Below are 27,294 nucleotides of genomic sequence, written 5' to 3'. Positions count from 1 at the left end.
TGGAGGCATCATGCTACCTGACTTCAAATTATACTACAAGGCTGCAGTAACAGAAACAGCATGGTACTGGCACCAAAACAGATATATAGACCATTGGAACAGAACAGAGGCCTCAGAAATAACACCACACTTCTACAACCATCTGATCTTTGACAAACCTGACAAAAACAAGCAATGGGGAATGGATTCCCTATTTAATGAATGGCGTTGGGAAAACTGACTAACCGTATATAGAAAACTGAAACTGAACCCATTCCTTACACCTTATATACACAAATTAACTCAAGATTGATTAAAGACTTAAAGATAAGACCTAAAACCATAAAAAATCCTAGAAGAAAACCTAGGCAATACCATTCAGGACATAGGCATGGCTAAGACTAAAACACCAAAAACAATCACAACAAAAGCCAAAATTGACAAATGGTATTTAATTAAACTAAAGAGCTTCTGCACAGCAAAAGAAACTATCATCAGAGTGAACAGGCAACCTACAGAATGGGAGAAAATTTTTGCAATCTATGACAAAGGGCTAATATCCAGAATCTACAAGGAACTTAAATTTACAAGAAAAACAACCCCATCAAAAAGTGGACAAAGGGTATGGACAGACACTTCTTAAAAGAAGACATTTATGCAGCCAACAAACGTATGAAGAAAAGCTCATCATCTAGTCATTAGAGAAATGCAAATCAAAACCACGTTGAGATACCATCTCAGGCCAGTTAGAATGGTGATCATTAAAAAGTTAGGAAACAACAGATATTGCAGAGGATGTGGAGAAATAGGAACGCTTTTACACTGTTGGTGGGATTGTAAATTAGTTCAACCTTTGTGGAAGACTGTGGTGATTCCTCAAGGATGTAGGAGTAGAAATATCATTTGACCCAGCAATCCTATTACTGTGTATATAACCAAAGGATTATAAATCATTCTATAAAGACACATGCACACCTTTGTTTATTGCAGCACTATTCATAATAGCAAAGACCTGGAACCAACCCAAATTGCCCATCAATGACAGACTGGATAAAGAAAATGTGACACACACACCATGGAATACTATGCAGCCATAGTAAAGAATGAGTTCATGTCCTTTGCAGGGACATGGATGAAGCTGGAAACTTTTCCTCAGCAGACTAACACAAGAGCAGGAAACCAAACACCGTATGTTCTCACTCATAAGTGAGTGTTGAACAATGAGAACACATGGGCACAGGGAGGGGAACATCACATACTGAAGCCTGTCAGGGGGTGCAGGGCAAGGGGAGGGGGATAGTACTAGGAGGACTACCTAATGTAGATGACAGGTTGATGGGTACAGCAAACCACCATGACACCTGTATACATACCTATGTAACCTACGTGTTCTGCACATGTATCCCAGAACTTAGTCTAATAAAATTTTTAAAAATAAAGAGCTGTATTTTTAAAGCACTCATGTGTTCATAGATACTTGCTGAACAATTTATTTATTTATTTATTTTTATTTATTTATTTTTTTTTTTACCATTCCTCTGAGTTCTAGAGGCAGGTGGGTACTGATAAATGCCTTTATCAGTGAAAGGTGTCTCTGATTTGAGGTGAGAGCTCTTGTATTTTATTCTTTCTGGGATCTTTTTCCCCCTGAAATACACTCGACTTAAAATTTAACAAGATGGCATATTTACTGAAAGGAATAATGCATCTTAAGATCTGTCAGATGATGATAAACTCTACGCTCTCCTTGATAATGCTGAGATTAGTTCACATTCCCTGACACTGATTTCTGTAAAGCTTTAGACATGTCAGTGTCAAGAAAGTGTCTTCCCAAATAGTATACATCTATAAGTTGAGAGTAATGAGGTGGGTTTTTTTTTTTTTCCTTGAGACTATTTTTCCTAAATTCAGTTTCAAGAATTGATAAACTGCTTGTCCCTTCTGTTATGTTAGTTTATTATAGTCACATGTGGAAACTTTGTAATCTGTTCCACTGAGCATTTAAAAATATTCTCCTGACTTTTACATTATGGAATACCAGGAGATGCTGAGTATTTTATTTTTTGTATTAGAAATCATAGTGTCCTTTGTAGTCATTTTGAAAATACTATGGCATAAAGAAAACTAAAATCACATCTATGATAATTTTTTAATTTTTTTAACAATACAAGCATTTTTAAAAATATTTGACAGCACGATTTTTGTTGCCTGTATGGTATTTCATCACAGATATATAATTTATCCAGTTCCCTGTTGTTAAATACTGTGGGCATTGTTTTTTGTGTTGAAAAATACTATAAGAGACACCTAAAGTGCAATAAAATATATATGTATTAGAAAAAGACATCTTTTTACACAGGTCTTTTAGATGCTTTCCTGAAAGAATTCTTTGACATACAAATGCTGCAAAATATCGTAAAGTTATAATAGAGAACAGACTGAGTGTCAAGGTTTTAGGTCAAAAAAGTCATTGCTGCCTCTGAAAATCATGGCCCAATTCTTATTTTTTTTTTTGTTTGTGGGGAACAGTATTACATTAAGAATAGAGAAAAGTAAAGTTTCTTGTTTCTTTTTTGCCCTTTCTTGCTCAAGTGCTATTACCACAACTACTGGCACTCCATGGTCTATGTGCCACAGATGCAGCAGCAGCTTCATGCAGAGAATTATCCAGTCTATACCGAGCCACCTCCTCTGGTAGATCAAACCGTCCCTCAATTGTACAGTGAGGTGAAGAGAGAAAATGGCACACAAGTAGAAGCATCAGCAAATGGTGAGTATGTAATGAGGTTGCCAGCAAGAAAGACAGTTGGATTTTATTTTGTGTAATTTAATAATAGCTTTCATATGTTTCATCAGGTCCATATACTATACCAATGATTCTCAAAGCATGATACGTGGACCTCTTGTGGCCCCTAAGACTCTTTCAAGGGATTCGTGAGGCCAGAAGTGTTCACAATAATTCGAAAATTTTATTTGTCCCTTTCACTGGCTTGCATGAGAGTATAGAAATTAGTGGTGGGTAAAACTGCTGGAATCTAAGCACAAATTGGCACATTGGCACTGCCTCCAGACTGTGCAAGTAATCAGCTTTTCCTCACTGCCACACACCAATGGTACAAAAATGCCAGTTTTATTTTTTCTGTTTAATCAAAGACATTCTTATTTTTACTCAGTTTTTATTCCTGAATAGTTGTGTTTAGTATTCTTTGTGACAAAATGGAACTACTTATAAAACACTTCTGCATACTAAATGAAATATAATGATTAACTTAAGGAAAAAGTCTTGTGCTATTAATTATGAGCCTTTCTTGCTGACTTGAAAGAGGGATAGACAAACTATTGTTATTCACACTTACTTGATCTGGCCGGCATATTCTTAAATGAACAAAGTGAGCCTGTCACTTTAGGATAAACAACTAGTAATATTTGTTTTCAAACAAAATTTTAGCTTTCAAATCAAAATCAGAATTTTGGAAAATGTGTATCTTCCACCATAAGCTTGACACCTTCCCACCAATTAAAACTCCTATAATAAGGTAGAGCTGAATGTTGTTTCTTAAATTGTATGAGGAGATATGTCAACATTTGGAAGAGCTGCATAAGTCAGCAAAGTAATAGTTTCCCAATTACGAATGCATGATATAACCAAAGTGTGATTTTGTAATAGATCTTTCCAAGTGCAAAATGAAACAGTGGATTTTAATGTAACAAAGCATGAAAAATCCACATTGCCAGTGATCTTTGAGAAACTATCACTTATGTAGTTTGGGTGTAGCATCAAAGAATATCTTCAATTATCTGAAAAGGCTAGGTATTAAAATATTTCACTGAGCTGGATGCAGTGGCTCACGCCTGTAATCCCAGCAGTTTGGGAGTTTGAGACCAGCCTGGCCAACATAGTGAAACCACGGCTCTACTAAAAATACAAAAAAATTAGCTGGGCGTGATGGTGGGCACCTGTAATCCCAGCTACTAGGGAGGCTGAGGCAGGAGAATCACTTGAACCCGGGAGGTGGAGGTTGCAGTGAGCTGAGATCGTGCCATTGCACTCCAGCTTGGGCAACAAGAGCAGAACTCCATCTCAAAAAATTAAATAAAATTACATAAAATACTTCACTTTTCCAACTACGTATTTGTATGAGGCTATATTTTTTTCATATTTTTCAACCAAGCAACATATAATAAATACAGAAGTATATATGGGAATCCAACTCTTTTATTAAGCTATACATTAGAAATTTGCAGAAGTATAAAACAATGACATATTTTTTTGCATTTTGGAAAATTTATTTTTTATAAATTAAAGATGTAATAGACTTATTTTTGCATGATTTAGTATTTTTAACTTTCTCATTTTAATTCCTAATTCGGTAAATATCTGTACCTATAACTAACATAAACGAAAGCTGTTAGGAGTTCTCAACTTTTAAGACTGTAAAGGGATCCTGAGACCAAAAAGTTTGAGAGCCATTCTTCTAGAGGGTTGAGTTTCTGTAAGTTCACAGTATAATACAGATGGGGACAAATTTTGGGGGATTTAGAATAGGATCTTTGGATTGCCCTTTGCGGAAAGAATTACCAGGGGTAGAAGGAACAATGGGAACTCTAACCTAACCAAATTTGTTTCACATTCCAGCACTACTACTTATTGGTTATGATCTTGGCTAAGTTACTTGACCCCCTCCTTAAGTCTGATTTTTTGTAAAGTGGGAAATACCGGATTTGCTAGGGTTGTTATAAGAACTAATTGAGACCTTATGTATAAGTATACTGTTACCTGGTGCATATTAGGAATACTAATTTCTTTTCTCTCTTCTTTTCCCTTTCTAAAGCATATTACAGTGTCAAACTTTTTTGAATTTTGTGCAGTATACCTTTTATAGAGGTATTTTTAAATGTAAACTCTGAGGCAGTGGCAGTCTTAATTTCACATAGTTAATCTAAGCCTAATAATGAAAGATTTTCTTTTGTCTAATGTGTATAGTCATTATAGGAAGATCAAAACAGCATTTATTTGTACTGAAACTGACTTGTGGCAAAAGTGCTATGAAATTAAAATGTGATCTTAATAACATTCGGGAGATGACACTTTTAAGGTGCTCTTCAGAACTATACGTTCGAGTATAGACCAGACTGTCTAGACATCTGAATTTTTCTAAATGGTTATTCAGATGGTGTACTGTACTGTAAAACTATTGGATGACTCAAATGTGACCACCTCTTATAAGAGCTTAATTAACTAGAAGGACTCAGACTCGAGAGACTATTTTTGTGTTTAGCTTGTTGGTACCTAAAGCATCCCAGAAAGATAGTTGTCTGTAGGTTGAATAGATTTGACACATATATTTCACACGTTTTAATTCAGAAATTTTCATATTTCACTAGCCTGTTTTAATCATTATTTGTATTTAAAGTGCCCCTGCTACAGTTGCTGTGATCTTTCTTATAGTTAATAAAGTTTATTTTCATTTGTGAGAACATCCATTTATGTTGCATAGGGTTCTGTTTTGGTGAATTTTTGTATATAAAGTATACTGTATACATTCTTTCAGGTACTTTTCCGAATGCTGATCCTACATCTGTCCCTCATGGAGCAGTCTATTATGCAGTAATGGCAGATCCCTATGGGCAGCCACCTTTGCCAGGTTTTGACTCCTGCCTTCCGGTTGTGCCAGATTATTCCTGTGTTCCCCCCTGGCATCCAGTTGGTGCAGTATATGGTGGTTCTTCTCAAATTCATGGTGCTATAAATCCTGGGCAAATTGGCTATATTGCTCCATCTCCCCCAACTTCTCATTACATACCTCAGGGTATGTAAGATTCAGCAGTATGACGTATTCTTGCACTGCCATATTTTTTTTTTATTTTTATTTTTTTGCTGTTTTGGTTTTTAAAAAGTATTTTATGTTAGCGGTTAAATGATTTAGGTGGTTAGAGTGTTTACTATTATATTTGTCTTTAAAAATATTTTATCTTTTGATTTAAAATAGTACTTTAAAATAAAAGGATATTATTTTGGGCTGTAACTAGGGAAATTGAGATAGATGTACAACTAGCCCCATATTGAGCATACTTCATTGTATTCAGCTGTTTTCCTGTCGGCCATTTGTCAACTTTATATTAGGTGATGGTACCAGTTGATAAAATGAATAAATCATATAAAGTATTTCCTTGGTTCAAAAATCACATCATATTAAACCATGTAGAATTGGAATAACTTCTACTTTTTTCTAGAAAGTAAAACCAAGAGCCTTTGCTTTGGGATAACTCACTTAAAGAGCTCTTCAGGTTTCTTGAGAATTGTCTGAACCAAGTTGCATTCTGTGGTATCAGTTTTGTAGACATATGGTGCTCTGCTTTAGATTTATCCCATACGCTATTGTTTAATACCAGATTTATGTAAGTGTTCTACTGTACAGTATTGGTGTCTTTTGCAGTTAGTAGTAAATAAAAACTAGCATTTAAAATTGCCAAAACGAGTGGGATTTTTTTCTTTTTGCGTTTTCATGGCAGCAAAGAGTACCAGACATTTGATTGTTTCAACATGTTTTTTCTCTGGCATTTTGGTTCCAAAAGAATTTTTAGCATGAGCTGGTGGGGAGTAATTGCAGGGTCCCTTGAGATGTTATTTAATCTCGAGTCATTGCAGTGCATACTACCATATCTATGTCTTTTCTCTGGAGAATGTTCCTTTTACGTGTGTGTGTGTGTGTGTGTGTGTGTGTGTGTGTGTGTGTGTGTATGTTTTAAAGCATCTATAACCCGTCTTATGGAACTTTAGACTTTCTCATTATCCTATACTTCCAATAGTTGTTATAGGGGCCAAGAAAAGTCTTCTTCGCCCTCTAAAGGTTCACTGAAAACTCAGCTCACAAAAGGCAGATAAATAAGAGAAAGGGCATACAAATTTTATTAATGTGTACACAGGAACCTTCAGAATGAAAACCCAAAGTACGGGGGAAATTGTCCATTGTTATGCTTAGGTTCAACAAAGTATGGACATCCATATAGAAATATGATTGGATAAAAAGGATATGGTCTGCTAATGGACTTCAGTAGGGGAAACCCAACAAGGCTTGTTGGTATTCTTGGCCTCTCTGAGCACACATTCCTTCCTTCTGGGTGTGCGACAGACAGGATCCTCTCTGGAATGGGGTGGGGGTGTCTTCTGACAGTCAAACCAGGTAGTTCAGATAATTTTTTATGGCCCGTTTTTCCATAGAAAGGTAGAGTAATATTTTTAGGTTTTAGAAAAGCTAGAGCAATATTTTTAGGTTTTATGGCTGGTATTGAGGAAAAAGGGGTTCTGGTTTCTATGACCCACCTTGGGGAAGAGGGATTCTAGTTTCTATGGCTAGCTTTAGGGAAGAAGGAGACTAAGAGACAGGACAGGAGGGCAGGAGAAGTTGAGAGAAACACTTGCTTCGGAGGCCTTCATTCGAGAGTATTGTTTTTTGAGTCACATCTTACCATTTTTGTTTTTAGACTTAACCTTGTATCTCTGAAGGCTCTGAAGGCCTGGCTTGTCTTTGGCTTGCTGTGAGACACATTTCATCATCCTTTTTTGCCTTCTCCCTTTAATCTGTCTGAAGACCACAAGATGGTCTGTATTGATCAGTTCTCCTCTGAGGGGCAAATCATCCTGAATACTTTGCTCTATGTCACCTAACAAACAGCTATTTAAAAGAATGAGTTCATGTCCTTTGCAGCAATATGGATGAATCTGGGAACCATCATTCTCAGCAAACTAACAGAAGAATAGAAAACCAAACGCTGCATGTTCTCCCTCATAAGCGGGAGTTGAACAGTGAGAACACATGGAGACAGGGAGGGGAACATCATACAACAGGGCCTGTCGAGTGGTGGGGGGCATAGGGAAGGATAGCATTAGAAGAAATACCTAATGTAGATAACGGGTTGATGGGTGCAGCAAACCACCATGGCACTTATATACCTATGTAATCTGCATGTTCTGCATGTGTATCTCAGAACTTAAAGTATAATAATAAAGATACAATTGGAAAATTCATTTGGCAACCATGATAGTAATTATTTCAAAATAAAATATATCTCTAGTATTTAAAAATATGTATATAGCATAGTAAATTTTGAACAAAGAATAATCCAAGCTTTCATTTTCCAGTACCGTTTGGCTGAAGAAGCATAAAAATTAGGACTCAGGCTCTCTGACTTACAGGCTGGGCTGGGGTAGGTAGGTCACTTACTTTTCTCATTCTTAGTTTCCTCACCTGTAAAGTGATATGAACTTAGATTTGTAGGTCTAAACTATTAAATTCCATAAAGCCTCTTTTTATTTTTCAAATAAAATTGGTTGCCACAAAACCTATTTATATCACTTTCTTAAAAGGTTATTTATCGTTGTGAATCAGTCTCTCCTTTCCCCCTATGGCTACACCCTGGTCAAAAAGAACAATTTGAGACATCAGGGCTTGAAGTGCTTGAACAGTTAGAGGTACTGGAGTGGAATCCATTGCAAAGAAGATATATCTTCAATGTACTGTTCTCAAGATGATTAATATTAGTTCTAAATAAGCCAGTATGCCAAACGGTTCTGCTTCGTAATAGACAATATTGATTGGATTTGGTTTTTTATCCTTGATTTTAAGAAGGCCATGCACTACAAGTTAGCATCTGACAACTTGAGATGAATGGCAGTGCACTAATGTTTTACAACAAACTAACTGTGTGTATTAGTGTTTTAACTTCTCTGCTAACCTCCTGGGTTCTCAATTTGTACAGCCTACAAATTGTGTTTTGCATAAAAGTTTATTTTAGTCAAGCTTATGGAACAGCCCCTTCCCAACAATTTTTTAATGTGCTAACATTTCTGAGGTACACAGATTTCACAGCAAGTGATTGTCCTCTATCTTCAGCTATCAGTGTTCACTAGCTTCTAAGGGGTGTTTTAGAAGGTTGTAGTCTTGAGAATATGGGTTTGGAATTTGGTGAGTTTTGGGACAAGCACATCTGCCTTAGATTTCTAGTTGATTGGTTTTTATTTCAAACTTATATGATACTGCCTTGCCTTGTGCTCTATTACCAGTTAATGAAATTTAATCATGATTGGTATTAATGTAACCTGAAAGCAATGTGTGCACTAGATTCAACCAATTATCAATTGATGTCTGTATTTATGCTCTGCTTAAATCATGAAAGTTCTCTTTGTTTATGTATTACAATCAGTCTTCTCTAAGAAATAATCAAGGAGTGAGTCCTGGCTCTCCTATTGTTGGGGGAGAGGTGAGGGTAGCCTGTGCTGCTGCAGCAGTCTGCAGTCGTTCTTGGAGGCAGCTGCCAGGTAAAAAGGAAGTGGTTTTTCTTGTGATGAGAAACAAAACCCTAATATTTAACATGTTTAATCACCATATAGGATAAACATAATGGTAGATTTCTCCTTTTTACAGATTACCTCTTAAGTTGCTCTTGTTACAAAAGGTATCCTGTGTGTTCTCTGCTTTTAACCAAATTTCATCCATTTAGAATTGTTAGAGGAAAGAAATATAAAAACACTGTAGTTTGTTTGGGACCCTTCCAACCCCTTCCTGACATAAATCTGGTTATGCTAAAGGTAAAAAGCTGGATAATTTCTCATAGCCAGGAAAAATAATTAAATTCATTTTTATGCTTTATATATTTATTCTCAAAACTGATTGTGGTTTTCTGCCTTGATTAAGAGCAGATGAAAACATTGAGTTGGTTTTACTGTTGAAATTTAAGACTGATGAATTTAAAACAGCTTTCATTTCCTTAAAGCTTATAATCAAGGCTAACCTTTCAATTAGCTTTGGATTTAAAAAACAAATCATGTTTTTGTTTTTTTTTTATGTGAACAACAGACATTCAGAACTTAGATCTCCATAGATAATGATATAGTCTTGTGGGGAGGGCAGGGCATAAACTTAATCTAGACTTTTGTAAATCTGGGACAAATTTAGTTCATTTTATATGAAACCTCTTTAAAGTATTTCATATTTACATTTATAATTAAGAATTTATGTAATTTATATAAGAATTCAAGAGAACTAATACAGACTGAGCATTCCTAATCTGAAAATCTGAAATCCTCCAAAATCTGAACCTTCTTGAGCACTGACTTGCTGCTTAAAGAAAATGCTCTTTGTGGCAATTTGGAATTTTGAATTAGGGATGCTCAACCAGTAAATATAATGCAAATATTCTAAAACCCCCAAAAATTTGAAATTCCAAACACTACTGGAACCAAACATTTTGGGTAAGGGACACTCAACCTATACGTATGGCAAGAGACAACCTCTCGTTTCCCTCCATCCTAACTGGAATGTTTAGTTTCAGTAGGAGCAACTTAATTTAGAACACTTGTCTTCTCTGCTACCTCAACGACCAATGGCATTTTTCCCTAAAATACTTTTCAGGGACATGGAAGGTGCCTGTGTGAGGGAGATGTAGCTTAGGCAATGACCTCTGTGACTAAAACTGTTTTAGAGTGATAAATATGGGAGGTGCTTCAAAATAATTTCAGGATGAGTATTATATATGAAAAAACATTAGCTGTGTGTTGAATAATTATCATTGAAACTTGGGTTTATTATGCTATTTTGTTTGAAATTTTTAATAAAAAAACTGCCTTAGTAACCTGCCATCTGGAGAGGAGATGTTTGCTTATGAAATTAGTATGAGTTTGGGTTTTTTAAAATGTTGTCTTCAATCCTGAAAAGTATTAAACATATAAGGTTGTAGAGAGGCTGTCACACAGGTCCATAGATACCTTAAAACATCTGGAGTTTTGGGGAAAGTTATAGGATAAAAAATGGGTTATTGAAATTCTGTAATTCTTAATACTTGCTACACATAACTAATTTTATTAAACACATGACATTTATTTGTAGTTGAAACTAATTGAGGTAAGTGAATCAATTCAGGTTTTACTGTTTCAGTAATTGTTTTCCCAATAATCACCACCACTTTTGAGTTTACTTTTTTTCTTTGGCCGCTGGGGGTGGGGGGATCTGGGAAACAAGAAAATCTGACTATTGAACTGCTGTTTGTTTAGTTTTTTCCTGGTAGGTATTTCTTCCCACTGAGTAGACCTTTCGTGAAGGGAGTGGGGTCATTACAAACAATATTGAGGTTAAACTGAATCAGTTTTTATAAATTCAGACCAGTGAACAAAAATGTTAAGATCTATTCTAGCCAAATATTATTGGTTTGTAGTATTGATTTATTAGTGTTATATAGATGGTCAGTCCCGTAACATAATTAGCAAATCTTTCTTGCAGAACTTTTGGCCCTTTCCAAACTATATAATACAGTTTTTTCAAATTGTTTGCAGAATTGTAGAAAAAATTCTACCCTAGTACTAGACTTAAACTAATGTTTTATTTCCTTGTTCTGGTATATTAGCTACATCAAAGTGAACATTTTACCTTCATAAAAAGCTATTTTATATTCTGTTGGTTTGCTTGTTTTAGCAGTTGAACTTTGTTTTGATTTTGATTCCTTTTAGCTCTGCTAAAATAGCTTCAACTACACAAGAAGTTTTTCCCTTCCTGGCTGTTTTGAAACATGGCGTGGGATTCTGTTAATTTACTTCCTTTCCTTTACTCACTGTTTATTTTTTCCAACATTTTATTATAAAAATCTTTTAAACACAGAATTTGAAGGAATTGTTAACATCCATGTATTTACCACCTAGGTTCTGTTCTTAACATTTTCCTATACGTACTTATTTGTTTGAATATCCATCTATAAGTCCTTATTTTTGATGCATTTCAAAGAAAATTGGAAATCTAAGTATCGTTTACCTGTAAACATTTCATGCATATTGTTAACTAGAGTTCAAAGTTTGTCAAAGATTTTTTTTCTTTTGAGGTAAAGTTTACATGCAGTGAAATGCACAAATCTTAAGTGTTGGATGCAGTGAGTTTTGATAAATCACATGCTTGTGAAACCAAAGGCCTGATCAAGATAACATCATCCCCAGAAAATCTCTTCATGCTTCTTCCCAAATTCTTCTATCCCCATTACCCTAGCTAACCATTCTTGGTTCTGATTTCTCACATATCATAGATTAGTTTTCTGTTTTTCTAACTGTGCATAAATGAAAGTATATGCTCTCTTGTGTAAGGCTTCTTTCAGCATAATATATTTGGGATTTATCTATGTTGCGTGTGTCAAAAATTTATTGCTGAATGTTATTTCATTATATGAATATGCCATAGTTTATCCTTTTGATGGACACCTAGGCCGCTTCCAGTTTTTTTTTACATATTATAAATAAAGCTTCTATGGATATTTTTCTATAAGTCTTTTTGTGAGCACATGTTTTCATTTCTCTTGGAATAGAATTGTGTCATAGGTGAGGTGCGTGTTTAGTTTTTTTTATAAGAAACTGCAGGATATTTTTCTCAAGTGGTTGTACCATTTTAAACTCTCATCAACAATGTATGACAGTTCCAGTTTCTCATTACCATCAGCCTATGGTGGTGTCAGTGTTTTTTATTTTAGTCATCCTGGTGGATGTGTAGTAAGTGGTATCTAATTTGCATTTACCTGATTGTTTTTCGTATCAAGCATTTTTATGTGCTTGTTCATTTGTATATCTGTGTGAAGTGTGTTCAAATAATTTGTGTTATTGCATTATAGGAGATCTTTGTATATGCTGGTTGCAAATTTTTGTCAGATATACTTCTTATTTTAATTATCTAACCAGTGTGTAAATGTTATACACTCATTTATGTTTAAAATAATTAGGCCAGGACTTGCAGGTGAGTTATTTAGCAGACAGTTAAGCTGTTCTGTCTGATATGCTAACCAGTGCCCTGCTGGTGTAAAAGTTAGTCAGTAAAATAAGACCATCAAACTTTGTAATCTGAATTAGTGGAAAGCTAGTTGCTGAAAAGTCTTGTTACTACAAAAAAATCTGAAGGAGAAATGTCACCTGATTCTGGAATTATTGCTCAAATGTACTCAGATTACACTGGTTTATCATGACCAGCTTAACTTCCATTTATATGTCTTTTCACTGGCTCACAGATTCCAACTGTTCTGTGCAATATGTATCATACTTTAAGTACTCAACGAAGAATTATTAATTTCCAGGATCGAGGCCTCTATGGTTTTTCAATATTGTAAGATATAGCTTTAAAGCTATTGGTCTCTTTACTTCATCATCTCATAGTTCTTACAAATTATTAAATTGTTAAATACTAGTCAGCTTTGTTTAATGGAAAATATAAAAATTAGAATGTTATTTATTCTCATATACTTTTCAAAATATGTTGGACTGTAGAGGTCGTCTTAGTGTTTCTGCTAGGTATATTGCATTGTGGAATCTGTTCGTAAATGTTAATAATTGGTGGCTACAAATGATTACACTGAAAAAGGGAGGAACATAACAAATCTGAGTTGCCATACATTTTAGGGGAAAAAAGTAAATACTTTATTTTGTTGATGCTGAAGCTAAAAATACACAAAATTATTTTATTGTACAAGATTCTTTTTAATACATTAAGATTGACACTATGCACTTCTTACAGAAAGTATTTAAATAAAAGTGATAGCTATTCAAGGAGATTTGCGCTTCTAAAATAGTCTTCAAAGCCAATGCCATTTACACAGACACATTTGGAATTTTCCCTTTTCATGATTATGCTCAAAATTTATCATTTCAAACTTCAATTTGACACACTTTCTCTATGGTGATGTGTGGTTGGGGCCGCCAACTAGGCTTAGAAGGTAAATTACACACAGCCTGTATTTTCTAGTTTTCTCTTTCCTACTGTCACATGTTAACTTGTAGCAGCAGACTGCATTCATTGTTTTGAGTAGAAACTCCCAGCCCTAATTTCAACCCCATGTTTCAGAAATCTGGAATAAATAGAATCCTGTGAAGAGTTTAAATGTTGTTCTGTTGAAAAGTACCTCTGGTGTGCATTCCTGTGTTATAAGAAACAAAAACTAAAATGTCTTTGCTTGAGAAGGATGTGTTATCCTTTTCTGAAGTGTCCTGGGCAAGGTCTGTGTCTTTACTGTTGAAATAAGATACAGTTTTATTTTGTTAAAGTAGTAATTTGAAAAGTTAATTTTAAAGTTAATTTATTGAATTAAATTTCCTTTTACATTAAACCATAGACTAATGTGTTAACCCTTTGGGTTTAGAGGACTTCTCATGTGCTCACACAATATTCATTTTAATGCCATTGGTCCCAATTATCCTGTAAAGACACTTGAGAATTCTGGCTGCTTTTCCTGCCCAATTGCGTTAAGCACAGTTATCACTCCTTATTGGATTACAGGTTACTTTGCTTTGGGTATTTCAGCTGATTGCTTAATATGTTTTACAAGGAAGTCCTACAAGGTGTGACCACAATATGATGAGGCTAAACTTTAAATACTATGACTAGATCTTATGCAGGAAATACGTAATCTGAATATGTGATTTTCAAATGACCCGAACACATTCAGCTAATTGGCTTCCATCTTCGCATTAGAGTCTCTTTCCATTGCTTCTGCCACCATGGTTTCTTATATGAGTCCAAAATCTTCCCCCTCCATTCTCTGTGGAGGTTGGTAGTTTTTCTTTACTGTCCCCCTCCCTGATAATCGCCTAGTCATCAGAGCCTCTGTGCTATACAGTGTAATTTCTTAAGGATCAAATAAGTTTGAGGTGTCAATTCTGAGTTTATTTACAGCATAAGCCATTGGAACCCAATGTATTTTACTATTTAAACACAAATGTTTCAAGAGTTAATCATTATGGTTGTTCCCAAATCAGTGAAAGTTCTGTATTTAAATATATTGCCCTTTAAAGTGTTCTTTTCTGGAGGCTATGTGCTTATTCTTGTAAGGCTGCCACTGCTCCAAGCCTATTTGAAACTAGATTCCAGGATATAAAGGGGAACAAGGATTCTTGAGAGGGTGATGGAGATATCCTGTATCTTGATTTTGGCTGGTGCTTCCAGGGACATATATAACTCTGAAAACTCACCAATTTGTACACTTTAAATGGATGCAGGAAATTGTACATAAATTCTTTCTCAGTAAAGCCAGTTAGGGGAAAAAAAAAACTTGATTGCTAAGAGCAATTCCAGGTCACTTTACAAATCCCACAAGAGACAGTCTCATTATTTTATAATTGTGCCTATCAAGGTACCTATTGTGTAATAGCACTTGAAAAAAAAAATTTTTTTTTAACTAGAGAAAGTGGTACTCAGCATGACCACCCCATGTTTTACCAAATGTGGATCTAAAATTACTTTTGACCATTTCTAAATTTCTAAAAGTTAAATATTAGAGGATCATGATTTTCTACCATTGAGGATATTCCGAGATTGTATTGTGGGCTTTGAAAGTCATTTCAAAAGCAGAAGTACAAAGTGGGTTGAGTAATGGCATCATCATTAGAATATGGGTGTGGCTTTTTAAGGTGACTACTTTAAAGGACCATATTCATTTGAGTGCATAAGTTCTGGTATGTTTATGAAAATATCAGTCATTATCCTATTTTATGTTTATTTCAAATTTATAAGGCCAAAAGATGATAGCAGGTATATAATCTGGCTTTTTGCCATAGTAACATTCCTTAATTTTAGTTTTTATTTCTCTTTCATATTGTTTTCATAAACGCACTTTATTTCTTAGATGAAATTTGAAGAAAGTGATCTTTCCAATAATTGCCTAAAATGTACATATTTATGAAAGCCCATTTGTGATACTGAGCTATGAGTATAGTGTGTTGAACTTACATTTACAGTGATCCCAAGGTTGAGAACTTGTTAATATCTGAAATTCAACCCAAATGTGACCTAAAATTTGAAAAATGATTTAGAGGTGGTTCTGTTTTCATATATTGTTGCAGTTTTTGAATTTTGTTAAAGGAGAAATGGTGATGTTAATGTTTTAATTAACCATTTTAAATTACAGTTTAAAATCAGGTGACTCATCTCAATTTGGTCATCCAAAAAATTGACAATTTGGTGGTTTAGCCCCATGTTTTAAAGTGCATATCCTCACTTGTCCTTACTTCAAAAGCTTTTCCAACCGTCTCTTTACTACACTATCACCGTCTAAGTTTCCCAATCCCATAAAAAGTCCAAAACCTCCTTTCTTCCTTACAAGGGTCAGCTTTAAGAATTGTGTAAGACTGGAGAACTGTCAAGAGGGTTCCTAGGTTGGAAGGCAGTTGGTGGCAATGAGTATTTTGGGAATATATTGAACTTCTGGGAAAAGATATAAAATGGCCAAACTCAGCTTAATTGCACTTTCAAGTGGCTGGCTACCGTAGGCTTAAATAAAAGGCACATTTCCACCTATTCATTCAAGTTCAACTGAGGACAGTGCCTTTTGTGTGCATGTGTGTAAACTTCTGGGATGTTAGGATGCGCCCAAACCTGCTAAACTCAAAGGGCAAATATGCTGAAAAATGGTGAAAATGACCTTCGCGTTGCCAGCCATTCTTATCTACTTCTTCAGTTAGTCTTTTTCGATTCTATCAAGTCACTTGGAGTTATAAAGAATGTTTTTTGAGGAGGAGGAGAGTAGGACAGATACATGCTACTTTCATGGGTGTATAACAGTTTTTTACAATGATCAAATGTTGTGGGCTGTTTTATGTTCCTACAGAAATTGTTTGCCTTTATTTGTGTAGTAACAGGAAGCCTCTAGAGTATTCACAACTTTTCACATCATATAAGAAAACTAGCTTTTTGGCATAAGGGCATTCCACTTAGTTTTATATTTAAATATTATAGTTCTTAATATGTATATGTCTCTTAGGCACCACAAACGTTGATGGTATATCTTTAGAAAAAGAATGAACACAACTCAGATCCAATAATCAAGTACCAGATACAAATCCACTCAAGTTGGGGATAACACAAATACTGAGCCTAAAGATGCTAGAGCACCTTGGCTTGCTGCCTCATCATTCCAGCAGTTAACTCTGTTTCTTAAACATTCCATTTTTTAAAAGTAAAGCTCTCACAAGGCACCCACTAACACCTCCTCTGGATCACCATGCCATAGATGAAAATTCTGGGCTACATACCAGCATATGAATGAGTATTAACACTTCCAAGTATGTACCAAATCTCAGGTATACAGTAAATCTGAAATATGCAGACTTTATTTTGCCAAAAATGCGTATTTAAAATTTTTCCAGTTAATTTATTCTGACCTAAATGCTTTTTTTTTTTTTTTTTTTTTTTTTTTTTCCTAGGATTCTTTTTTTTTTTTTTTTTTTTTTTTTGACAAAACCAGGAACCTCAGATCTTGATAGCTCTCAATATAAAAGTGCTAATTAAAAAAAAAAAAGTGCTACAGAAGATGCTATCATGGCAGTTCATTTTGGCAGTTCCTGACACCTCAGGAAATGTCTCCATTGAAAAGTTATTCCTGCTTCCCTCTCTTCAAAATGATCTAGTAATTCCCAGAAGGATAAAGAGCCAAAGGCAGAACAATCAAATGCTATTAAGTTTTGCTATGTGTGTGTATGTATATACACAGCTATGTTCTCACTTTTACAGACATACCCCAGAAGGCAAAACAAGCCAAAACTGACATCTGTTGGAAAAAAATTACTGGAAGGTTTATTGGAAATATAACGGCAATGATGTTTTTCTGTGCTAAAGTAAAGCTCACTTTTATTTGGGGTACTCAGTTCCCACTGGTGAATTCTACACCAGCAAGTTGGTTATTTGGAGCAATTATCTAGATAAAGCAAGCCAAATAATCTAAAATATCCAGTTTTGAGGCAAAGTTGCAGGGGTTGAAGGTAGGGAGAGCTGGGAAGTAGGTATGAAGAGGTTATTTAAATGATCTGAACACTTGGATCAATTTGCATTGACTACATCTATATGAGCAATCTTTTGAAAACTTGATTACCAATAAAATATGCTAAATTTTTCTTAGGTACCTTTATTTTTATGTATTTATTTTTGAGACAGAGTCTTGCCCTGGCTGGAGTGCAGTGGCATGATCTCAGCTCATTGCAACCTCTGCCTCCGAGGTTCAAGCGATTCTCATGCCTCAGCCTCCCGAGTAGCTGGGACTACTGGCGTGCACCACCATGCCCAGCTAATTTTTGTGTTTTTAGTAGAGACAGGTTTCACCATGTTGGCCAGGCTGATCTCAAACTCCTGGACTCAAATGAACTGCCCACTTCGACCTCCCAAAGTGCTGCGATTATAGGAGTGAGCCACCATGCCCAGCCTCCATTTTTCTTAGCTATTTTAAACAAAGGATTTGCTGCCTGTCTTCAAGTACTCTTTACCTGATGATTTCACAAACCAAAGTCTGGGCCACTAAAACTATTAGTCAAAACACCACTTGAGTTTCACCCACGATGCAACATGAATGCCAATGGTTCTTTGTATTTTCAGGCTAAGGTATGGCCTCATATTTATCTCAAGTTCCCACTGAAGTTTTCAGAGGAGGTTTGTACTGCCATAAGAACTATAAAGTTCTTTTTTGGAAAAAGTATCAAGTCATTTGAAAAGTGGAGGCCTTCGTTTTTTTAAAAATTAATCAAATTGCAGGCAGATATTTACGACTTAGCTGAAATAGTGTAAGTTAGGTCACAGTGGAATAAAAAATGATTCTGGGAGGCAGAAAGAATGGAGTTTTTTAATGCCTCCATTTAAGTAGACAGAAGCATAACTCGGAGCGTTTGTATCCCTGTAAAGTTTGGCATCTTCTAAAAATGATTTTAAATTTAGAAACTTCCCTTTATTTTTGTATTTCACTGGACTTAAAGCTAGAGGTGGAGGAGATACTTAAACAATGGTCACTTTGTAATATAATTCACATATTTTTAATTTTTACCCTTATTAGGGAGACTTTCTGAGATCAAATAAATGAATCCAAGGTGTCTGGAAGTGATAAGCCAACTGTTAAGTAGGTGGACCGTGATATGGATATTTTAGATAAATAGTAAATGATTTTTGTATTATTTGTGTTTGATTTTGCAGTACATTTTTTAATTTACATTTAAATATGTCAGTCTGAAGTTTTTGGAGTTCACAGCATTTTGGAGTTCACAATGGGAAAATGAAGTGGCCATTACAGATACCACAACAAAAGGGTATCCTGTAATGACCACTTCATTTTCACATTGCCTATATATAACATACATACTTACTAACAAATGTCTTCTGTAATCTAGAAGATTTCAGTTTACCGACCAGCTCTGTGACCTTGAGCAAGTCATTGTCCTTCTATGGGCTTCTTTATTTTCTATTTGTAAAACATGAGGTTAGAATAGAGTAAATCTTTTATAAAATTCCCTTTTAGTTCTTTTTATGTTTTTAAGTTTACTGTCAAGTTGGCTTATAATTCCTCTAGGGTCAGAGGATATACCTAAGCATTTTCACTTGAAATACCTTTTGTGATATCAAGAGAATAAGGAGGTGAACAAAATCTCTTTCCTTTCCTACTTTGTACTGAATTAGAGTTAATAAAAATGTTGGCATCACCAACATGGAAGTTAGGGCAATAGCTGTTTAGCTTTAACCCCTATCCTAAAGGAGGCTTCACTATAGCTAGTAAAGTCTTAAGCCCACATCACAACGATAACCCTGAGAAGATCTGAAAAGGAATGTACTCCTGTGACATATGACACTGGTTCTTTCAGTAGTAGAGATTGATTTACACATATGATGTCTTTAGAATATAACAGAAGACTTTTGGAATACAGTTCCGTGTCTGGCTAGCTTGTTTTCTGATGAGTTGATAAGGTCACTGCTAGAACAATTATACTGTACATAAGTTTTCAGAAGTGATATACATTTCTGAGAAAAACATGTTTTTATGAAATAGGGTTATATGCTATTTCTTTTGGTGCTGTTAATATGAGTTAGGAAGGTAGCCCAGGTTCTATTATTATTCAAAGTGAATTTGACAATTTGGAAAGCTGAATCTGTAACTTCAGAAACCTTTCCGGAAAGTAACCTATTACAAAATGTCAAGGACATATATGACAGTCTCAGTGAAGCAGGGGAGAAATTGATTTGAGTGAAAAACCACTTCAGATATGATCAAGGAATTATTTTGGGACAACCTTTGTGCTAAATGAGTCTTGATGCAGCTTTTACACTTGATCACTTTTCGCTGGGTCTGAGGCTTTATTCTTCAAAACCTCCTCCTATTTCTGGCCCTTACCCCTCCATTTGGCTCTTCTCTAGGCTATTGAAAGAGATGAAATCCAAATAACAGAAATCACACTATCAAAAGCAACTTTGGAGGCATATTTGCAGTGTTTGAAAATTCCTCATTTCTCTTTTACCAGAAATTACATACATTAATCTAAATGGAATCCTATTGGTGTTGACATTTAAAAGAGCAGAGTGACACCTAACTATTTTACTTTTCTGGGCTATACGCTATTAATTTAATCTCTAGGATTCAGACCTAAAGTTTTTTCAGGTCATATGTTAGAATCTAAATTGAGGAAACCTTTGTGCTAATGTTGGTAAAAACCGCCCTTGCTCAAGGTTCTGAGTGGTTATCAGGTCTAAAATGATGATCATATGCATTGTGGACTTTATTTTTTAACTTGAACCGTTGTATTCTGATGAGGTACTCTTAAGCTGTGCAAAAGAATATGTTTGGATGTATAAATACGGCTTTCTTTGAAGACAGTAGAATTTGGATCACGTTTATAATTCCATGAATCCACTAGGGTTGTTATGTTTCATATTTAACATAATTTACACATGCAATTCCACTGCCCCAATGAATATTAAAACTGCAATGCGAATTAAGTTATCTCGACCTAAAATTGCCATTTTATAAAGCAATTAATTAAAATTAAGATGCTCTTTTCTCATTTTGACACTTCAGCAATATGACATTTTTCTTATATTTCAAATTCAGGCTTTTATCTTAGAAATGCTTTGATAGCAATGATAATTAAAACTATCAACAAAATAGGACCTGACAAATATGACAACTATTTTTCTTGCCAATGTATGAGATGTAGTGACTACTGGTTAGAGTGCAGTAGAAGTTTTTAAAAAACAGCACAAATTCTAAATACTAATTTTGATACTATCAAATTTTAAAATGTAAGATAACTGAAACACACAAACACAGGAAAAGAATTCACCTAACTTATTAGATATAACATATACTATGGGGTAAATATTTCAGTGGCACATATTAGGAAACTAACACATCTTTAAGAAACAAGAAAACTCAACAGCCCCCACAATAAGAAGTTGTAGTGTTTAAGAACGAAACAAGTCATTTATACCTAGAAACTACAAGCTGACAATTCTTTGGAATCTCTTCAGCCTCCCTTTGATGCTGTTCATTGAACCAGCATGGGCAGCGTGTAGCACTGAATGGCAACAAAGATAGGCAGGGTAGTTTGCCTTATCTGATAGCTGGTGGGGACTGCTGACCACATCCCTCAGCTCTGTGGGAAAATGGCATGAAATCCTGAGGATGGTCAGGAATCTGTGTGGCAGCAACAGCAAGTTGGCACCTGGGGCTTCAAGGAAGCATGGGTAATAAAAGCAAAGCAAAAGGGTGAAGCACCCAGCTGCACCTCTGCTGATTAGGTGCAACACCCTTTCAGTTGGTTGTAAGATGGACTTAGTGTTTACAGGTATAAAAAGGCAAAAGCTAATGAAAGTAATAAAACAACAAAAATGGAGAATGTGGCTATAAAAGATGGTGCAAATAGGAGTTTCACTCTCCTTTTTGGGGGGCAGGGGCAGTAAGGGAATCATATTTTGTGTCACCTCTGAGAGCAAGGAAATGACAAATTTCTGTTGAGTTCCAGAACAGATGATAAGGACTTGACTTAGAGCCGAGTTGTAACTTGTTCTTCCTGTCCATCACCCCATTTGTGCATGAGCAAGTCACAAGCCTCTCCCCAAGTTTCAAATACATCCTCTGAGGAGTCTAAAAGTTTAGAATTTGAGGAGCAGATGCTGGATGCACAGTGAAGAGAGCTGGAACAGGCTAAAGGGCATTCACTGCTCTGAGCAGCGCCCTGGACTTCACCTAATTCTACCTCACTGAGGTTAATTTCACTTTGAGCACAGGCCTCTGCTTTCCCTTTCTCCATCTGAGAATATCTGATGTCCTGCCACATACAGTGCTGCTGAACAATTCCACCAGAAATTGTGTACATTGGCTCTGAACTGGGTTCAGACATATGACTATTAAATTTGGAGAATAGGAGACCCAGTTTCTTGAGAGAAGGACCCATGAAGGAGCGTTTGCTTGATGACTCAGCTTTTGACTTTCCCTGGGCACCACTGGATCTTGGCATGGTTCTGATGAGAGGTGGCCCATGGCAAGCCTTTTTCTTGCAGCCTAAATTAAAAGAGACACTCTTGGATTTGGCCCGAGCCCCACCACTGCCATCATGAGTATCGTCTCTCTGAGAGAGTTCAGTGCTGCTAGTGGAAAAGCTTCTCCTTGGGTGTTTTCTATTTCCCAAGAGGTCAAGAACTTCATATCGAAAGCTGGAGATGTCTTGCTTTAATTCCTAGGGAAAGAGAAGTGACACGTTATGTCAGAAAGCTTGGTCTTTATTTCACAGTAGGCACATTAGATACCTTTGGAATGTTCCAGGTTTTTGCCTAGTAGCAAATCACAAAATACGAGAAAAATCTGCTATTATTCAAATGCAAGAAAAACATATTAATAATTCCATGGGCACAGCTGGCAATTGGCAAAATTGTACAGTGGATAAAGTTGATTCAGGATTAGTTAACACTGTAGTAGTGATTAGTCTGTTGAGGCACTTTCATAATGACTAACTCCTGCTGAAGTATTAACAAGGTGTTAGATTAGGACACTGGCTCTTACAAGTGTCTGCATATAAAAGATATGAATATTCCTACTGAAGAAGAAAAAGCTTTAGAACTCTAAGAAGTGAAACTAGTGAAGTGGAATGTCAGGTGATGAGACTGCTGTTTTGAGACTTGTTCAAGTCTCTATGAAATGTCTTCTATCTCCAACTGGCTGCTAACATACTGGGTTGTTCCTTTAAAAGTCAAGCTGAAATCTGTTCATGTCCTTCCCCTGCTTAAAACTTGTTACTAACCTGTCACTGACTTTAGGAGAAAGTAGAAATGCCTTACCATGGACTACCAGGTTTTTCAAGGCCTAGTACTGGTTGCTTTCTCCAGTTCCATCTTTCTACTCTTTTCCCAGGCTCTCTACTGGACACATTCTCCCTTCCCTGTGGGCCTTTGCCTGTGCTCTTCTCTCTGTCTAGAACACTCTTCTCCCCAACTCCCTTTTATTTGGCTGGCTTCTCTTTCAAGCCTCAGCTTAAGCATCACTTCCTTTGGAAAGTCTGTATTGACTCCCCAAGTCTCAGTTGAGTGTCCCTCCTCTCTGTGTTTCCACAGTGTCCTGTGTTTAACCTGTCAGAATATACAATTGTTCATTACCCTGTATTATTGTCATGCCTTGAAAGTAGGAGTTGGTTAGATCTTGCTCCCCACTGTACCAGAGCAATTAGCACTTATGTGCTTGAAACATAGCAGACCCTTGGTAGATGAGTTATGTCTACGAATAAGGATGATGGTCTTCCTGTGTGCCTTAGAAAATATAGATGTGTTCTAGGATAGGATTTCTCAACCTCGGCACTGTTGATGTTGGGCTGGATAATTCTTGTGGGAAGCTGTCCTGTTCATTTTAGGATGGTTAGTAGCAACTTTGTCTTTACTGTCCAGATGCCAGCTTAACAACCAAAAATATCTCCAGACAGTGCCAACTGTGATCTTGGGACAAAATTGCCCCTGGTTGAAAACATTTGTTTTAGGCTAATGCCACTGCTGTAGTAGAATTTTCATGTTTAATGGTAGAGTTTCTTAAGACCTTAGATTTAATAACAGATTTTTTAGTCTTACATTTTTTAAGTAAAGAAGATCTTTAAGTCTCCAGGCATCTTCCCTTTGCTTCTCATTCCCTCACCACCATGCATCCTTACCATATCATTTAAAGCATTCAGTGTCCACACTGAGAAACACCCAGAATATTGAAAGAATGAATACAGAGGATTTCTTTCATTCATAACACTGATTGTGGTGTGACATACATTGCTAAAATATCTCCATCTACTGGATGAGAGACAATTCTAAGAGAATAAGCAGCATTGTAATTGGCTTTGCTGTATTGTAAGCAGATGAAATTCTATCACTAGAAACCTCACACACTGTGAAGATTAAATGATGCTTATGATATGTAAAATGAGAAACCACTTCATGATTAAATTACCTTAAAATTTTCTTCTGTTAGCCCCTCATTTGTTTTGGAATTTCTTATCATAGCAGCCACATATCTTTTGACTAAATTCCTGATAACTTCCTGGAATAAAACAAAAACAAAAACAAAAACAAAACCATGAAGCATTCAGTTTTTTCTCAGACTTTCAGGAAATAAGAAACTTACATAGGAAATAAAATGTGCTTAGACCTTCTTTGCAGTAGAAAACCCTCATAGGATCCAGCCTTTTATTGTTAAAAAATGAGTTAAGTCCATTAGCTAAACAACTATTATGTCTCTGAATTCAGTGGCAGAATCAAATTCACCCTAAAGGAAATTTTTTTACCCAAGCATAAGGTAAACATGTATTCACATTTATAGAATAATAAGAGTGGAATAATCCTTGCATTGTCATACAGTTAACATTCTTTTCCTTTAGGACAGATTACACGTTAACATTCCTAGTAAAATGAGTTTTTTTTTTTTTCTCCTTTTATAAAATTAAGAGAGTCTTCTTCAGAGTCACTAAGTCTGCTGATTTTAATGTTCACTAATTACATAGTGAAGATATTTTTTGCATAGTCAATCTACACTTCTCATTTACAGGAATGTCCTCTTTGCAGTTAGCCTCCAGGGGAATGGTCTACACATGATCACTACAATTTGTATTAGTGATGGTGATGATGATAGCTACCACTTATGGCAACATGTCATGCAACATATGCACATATACATATTATACATACTCATCACTCAATTTTCACAACTCTGTAAGTTAAGTTTTATTACTCTCTCAATGTTACAGATGAGGAATTCAAAGCTCAATGAGGCTGACACATCCAATGTTACACAACTAGTAAGTGTCAAGATTATTCTACTTGACACGTCAGTAGAATAATCTACTATTTCAGTCTGATTTCATTCTACCTCAGTCTGATTTCAAGGCCAATGGTAATAGTAGCCAATGCAATATTTATTGCTTCGGCTACTATGTGCACTTGAAGTCACTGAGATGTGCAGAAATCTTTTTTTTGTTATTTTTGAGGGCTATTAAGCAGAAAATGAAGGCACTGAATCTTGCTTAAGATTTATTATTGTAAAAATAACATTTGAAGATGGGAGTAGGGAGAGAAGGCTTACATACAAAATATTTTCTGCTTCTCTTTGTTAGTTATGGCCTAAGGGGAACAAAGTTAGGAGAAGTGACCTATAAAATAAGGATGGATTTCCTACAAATGCTGTAGAACATTTTTCTACTTTGGGTTTCTTTTCATCAGGACAGTGAAAGATGGTTGTCTCTTATTTGTGATTTGCAAGGATTACTCTTAAGAGATGTGATATTTGTATGCTCAGCTGTTTTCTAGCTGGTGAGAAGAGTGCCCTAATGTTTATTAGGTTTATTACTTTTTTTTTTTTTTTAACAAAATGCTGAAGTGCTTCTCTATTCCTTTGATTAAAGTCACGTTGTAATTTATCAAGATCTAAGTTCCTGACATTCAGATAAGCTTTTACTTCATTGAGGTTAGTTTCCTACAGTTATATATTTCCATTGCCCTATGTACTTTTTCCTCATGGCAGTTTTTATCCTTGTAATCACTTAATTTTAATACGATCTTCCCTTGGTATACTCTGGGGATTGGTCCCAGGGCCCCCGCCCCATGTACCAAAATCCATGCATACTTAAGTCCTGCAGTCATCTTGCAGGACCTGCAGATACAAAAAGTCTGCCCTTTTGTATATGTGGATTTCACATCCCACAAATACTATATTTTTATTGCATTTGTTGAAAAAATCTGCCTGTAAGTCGATCTATACAATTCGAACCTCTATTGTTCAATAGTTAACTATAATTTTAATGACTTGTTATTTTATCCCTGCTAGATAATAAATTTCATACGAGCAGAAAGATTGCATCTTTTTTGTTCATAGTCATTTTTCTAGTATCTAGCATAGTGTTTGATGTACAGTAGGTACTCATATATTTGACTGACCAACCACATATTCTATTTTATGTAATTTCAAAAAAGACAGCTTGTTGCTGATCAAGCTGAGGGAGTGCATAAGGGCCATGAACAGTATTATAAAGCAGGTGATTCCACTTAAAAGAGGTACTTCAGCCTTTGATAAATTACAGCCTTTTCAAGCCTCCTATCCCAGTCAAATGGGATCGTGTCCAGACACAGCCAGAGTGGAGTTTGTTTCTCCTCCACAGAACCAACCAACAACTATTGTGCTTCATCCCTGTGAGGAAGTTTTACCTGATAATGTTGATTTTGTATCAGGCTGTCGGCATTGCGATCCTGTAATTGAAAATAGACAGAGATGTTACATCAGTAGTCTCTCAGCACCCTATCCACCTACCCATCTGAATTTATTTCTAAATATTAGGACTGGAGAATGATACAGGAACTCCTGCCTGACAAACCCCCAAAGCAAATGTATGTTGGAATTACTTTATGATGTTGAAAGTAGTGAGTATCACAAAGGAGAGAAGGGAAGAAACTGTTTTGTTTAAAAAGATTCCAAATGTCATGAAGTATCCTGGATGGGATCTTGAAACAGCCAAGAAAATTCACTGTAAGTGAGGATATTTGAATAAAGCATGGACTTAATAACAATGTAAAAAAATAAAAAGATTCATAATTTTGGCCGGGCACGGTGGCTCATGCCTGTAATCTCAGCACTTTGGGAGGCCACGACAGGCGGATCACCTGAGGTCAGGAGTTCAAGAACAGCCTGGCCAACATGGTGAAAACCTGTCTCTACTAAAAATACAAAAAAAAATGGCCAGGCGTGGTGACTCACACCTGTAATCCCAGCACTTTAGGAGGCCGAGGCAGGTGGATTGCGAGGTCAGATGTTTGAGACCAGCCTGGCAAACATGGCAAAACCTCATCTCTACTAAAAATACAAAAATTAGCCGGGCATGGTGGTGCCCACCTGTAGTCCCAGCTACTTGGGAGGCTGAGGCAGGAGAATCACTTGAACCCAGAGGCAGAGGTTGCAGTGAGCCGAGATTGCACCACTGCACTCCAGCCTGGTGACAGAGCCAGAGTCCGTCTGAAAACAAAAACAAAAATTAGCCAGGCA

General features: G+C 35.9%; 2 protein-coding genes across 10 annotated transcripts in view; one reads left to right on the top strand and one right to left on the bottom strand.

Moving 5' to 3' along the window:
* The window catches only part of ALG13 (ALG13 UDP-N-acetylglucosaminyltransferase subunit), a 114,818-nt gene that overhangs the window by 70,533 nt on the left and 16,991 nt on the right, over nt 1–27,294 (top strand). For 8 of the 9 annotated variants that reach the window (XM_017502133.2, XM_017502128.2, XM_017502127.2 and 5 more), the window contains 2 exons: nt 2,572–2,749; nt 5,532–6,455. In XM_017502133.2, the coding sequence (XP_017357622.1) occupies nt 2,572–2,749; nt 5,532–5,797 (444 nt within the window). In that variant the 3' untranslated portion in view covers nt 5,798–6,455. Of the gene's footprint in view, nt 1–2,571; nt 2,750–5,531; nt 6,456–27,294 lie in introns of those variants that run through there. The other variant, XM_037729087.1, reaches the window with a different exon arrangement.
* The window catches only part of TRPC5 (transient receptor potential cation channel subfamily C member 5), a 292,767-nt gene continuing 285,250 nt past the window's right edge, over nt 19,778–27,294 (bottom strand). Inside the window, exons 11-13 of the mRNA XM_017502147.2 lie at nt 26,463–26,504; nt 24,217–24,306; nt 19,778–22,474 (exon numbers count right to left, since the gene is read on the bottom strand). Of these exons, the coding sequence (XP_017357636.1) occupies nt 21,782–22,474; nt 24,217–24,306; nt 26,463–26,504 (825 nt within the window). The 3' untranslated portion in view covers nt 19,778–21,781. The remainder of the gene's footprint in view (nt 22,475–24,216; nt 24,307–26,462; nt 26,505–27,294) is intronic.

This window comes from Cebus imitator, unplaced genomic scaffold (genome assembly GCF_001604975.1).
Source record: "Cebus imitator isolate Cc_AM_T3 unplaced genomic scaffold, Cebus_imitator-1.0 Scaffold292, whole genome shotgun sequence".
In the NCBI taxonomy this organism is placed as follows: domain Eukaryota; kingdom Metazoa; phylum Chordata; class Mammalia; order Primates; family Cebidae; genus Cebus; species Cebus imitator.
This window is presented reverse-complemented; position numbering and strand designations above follow the sequence as displayed.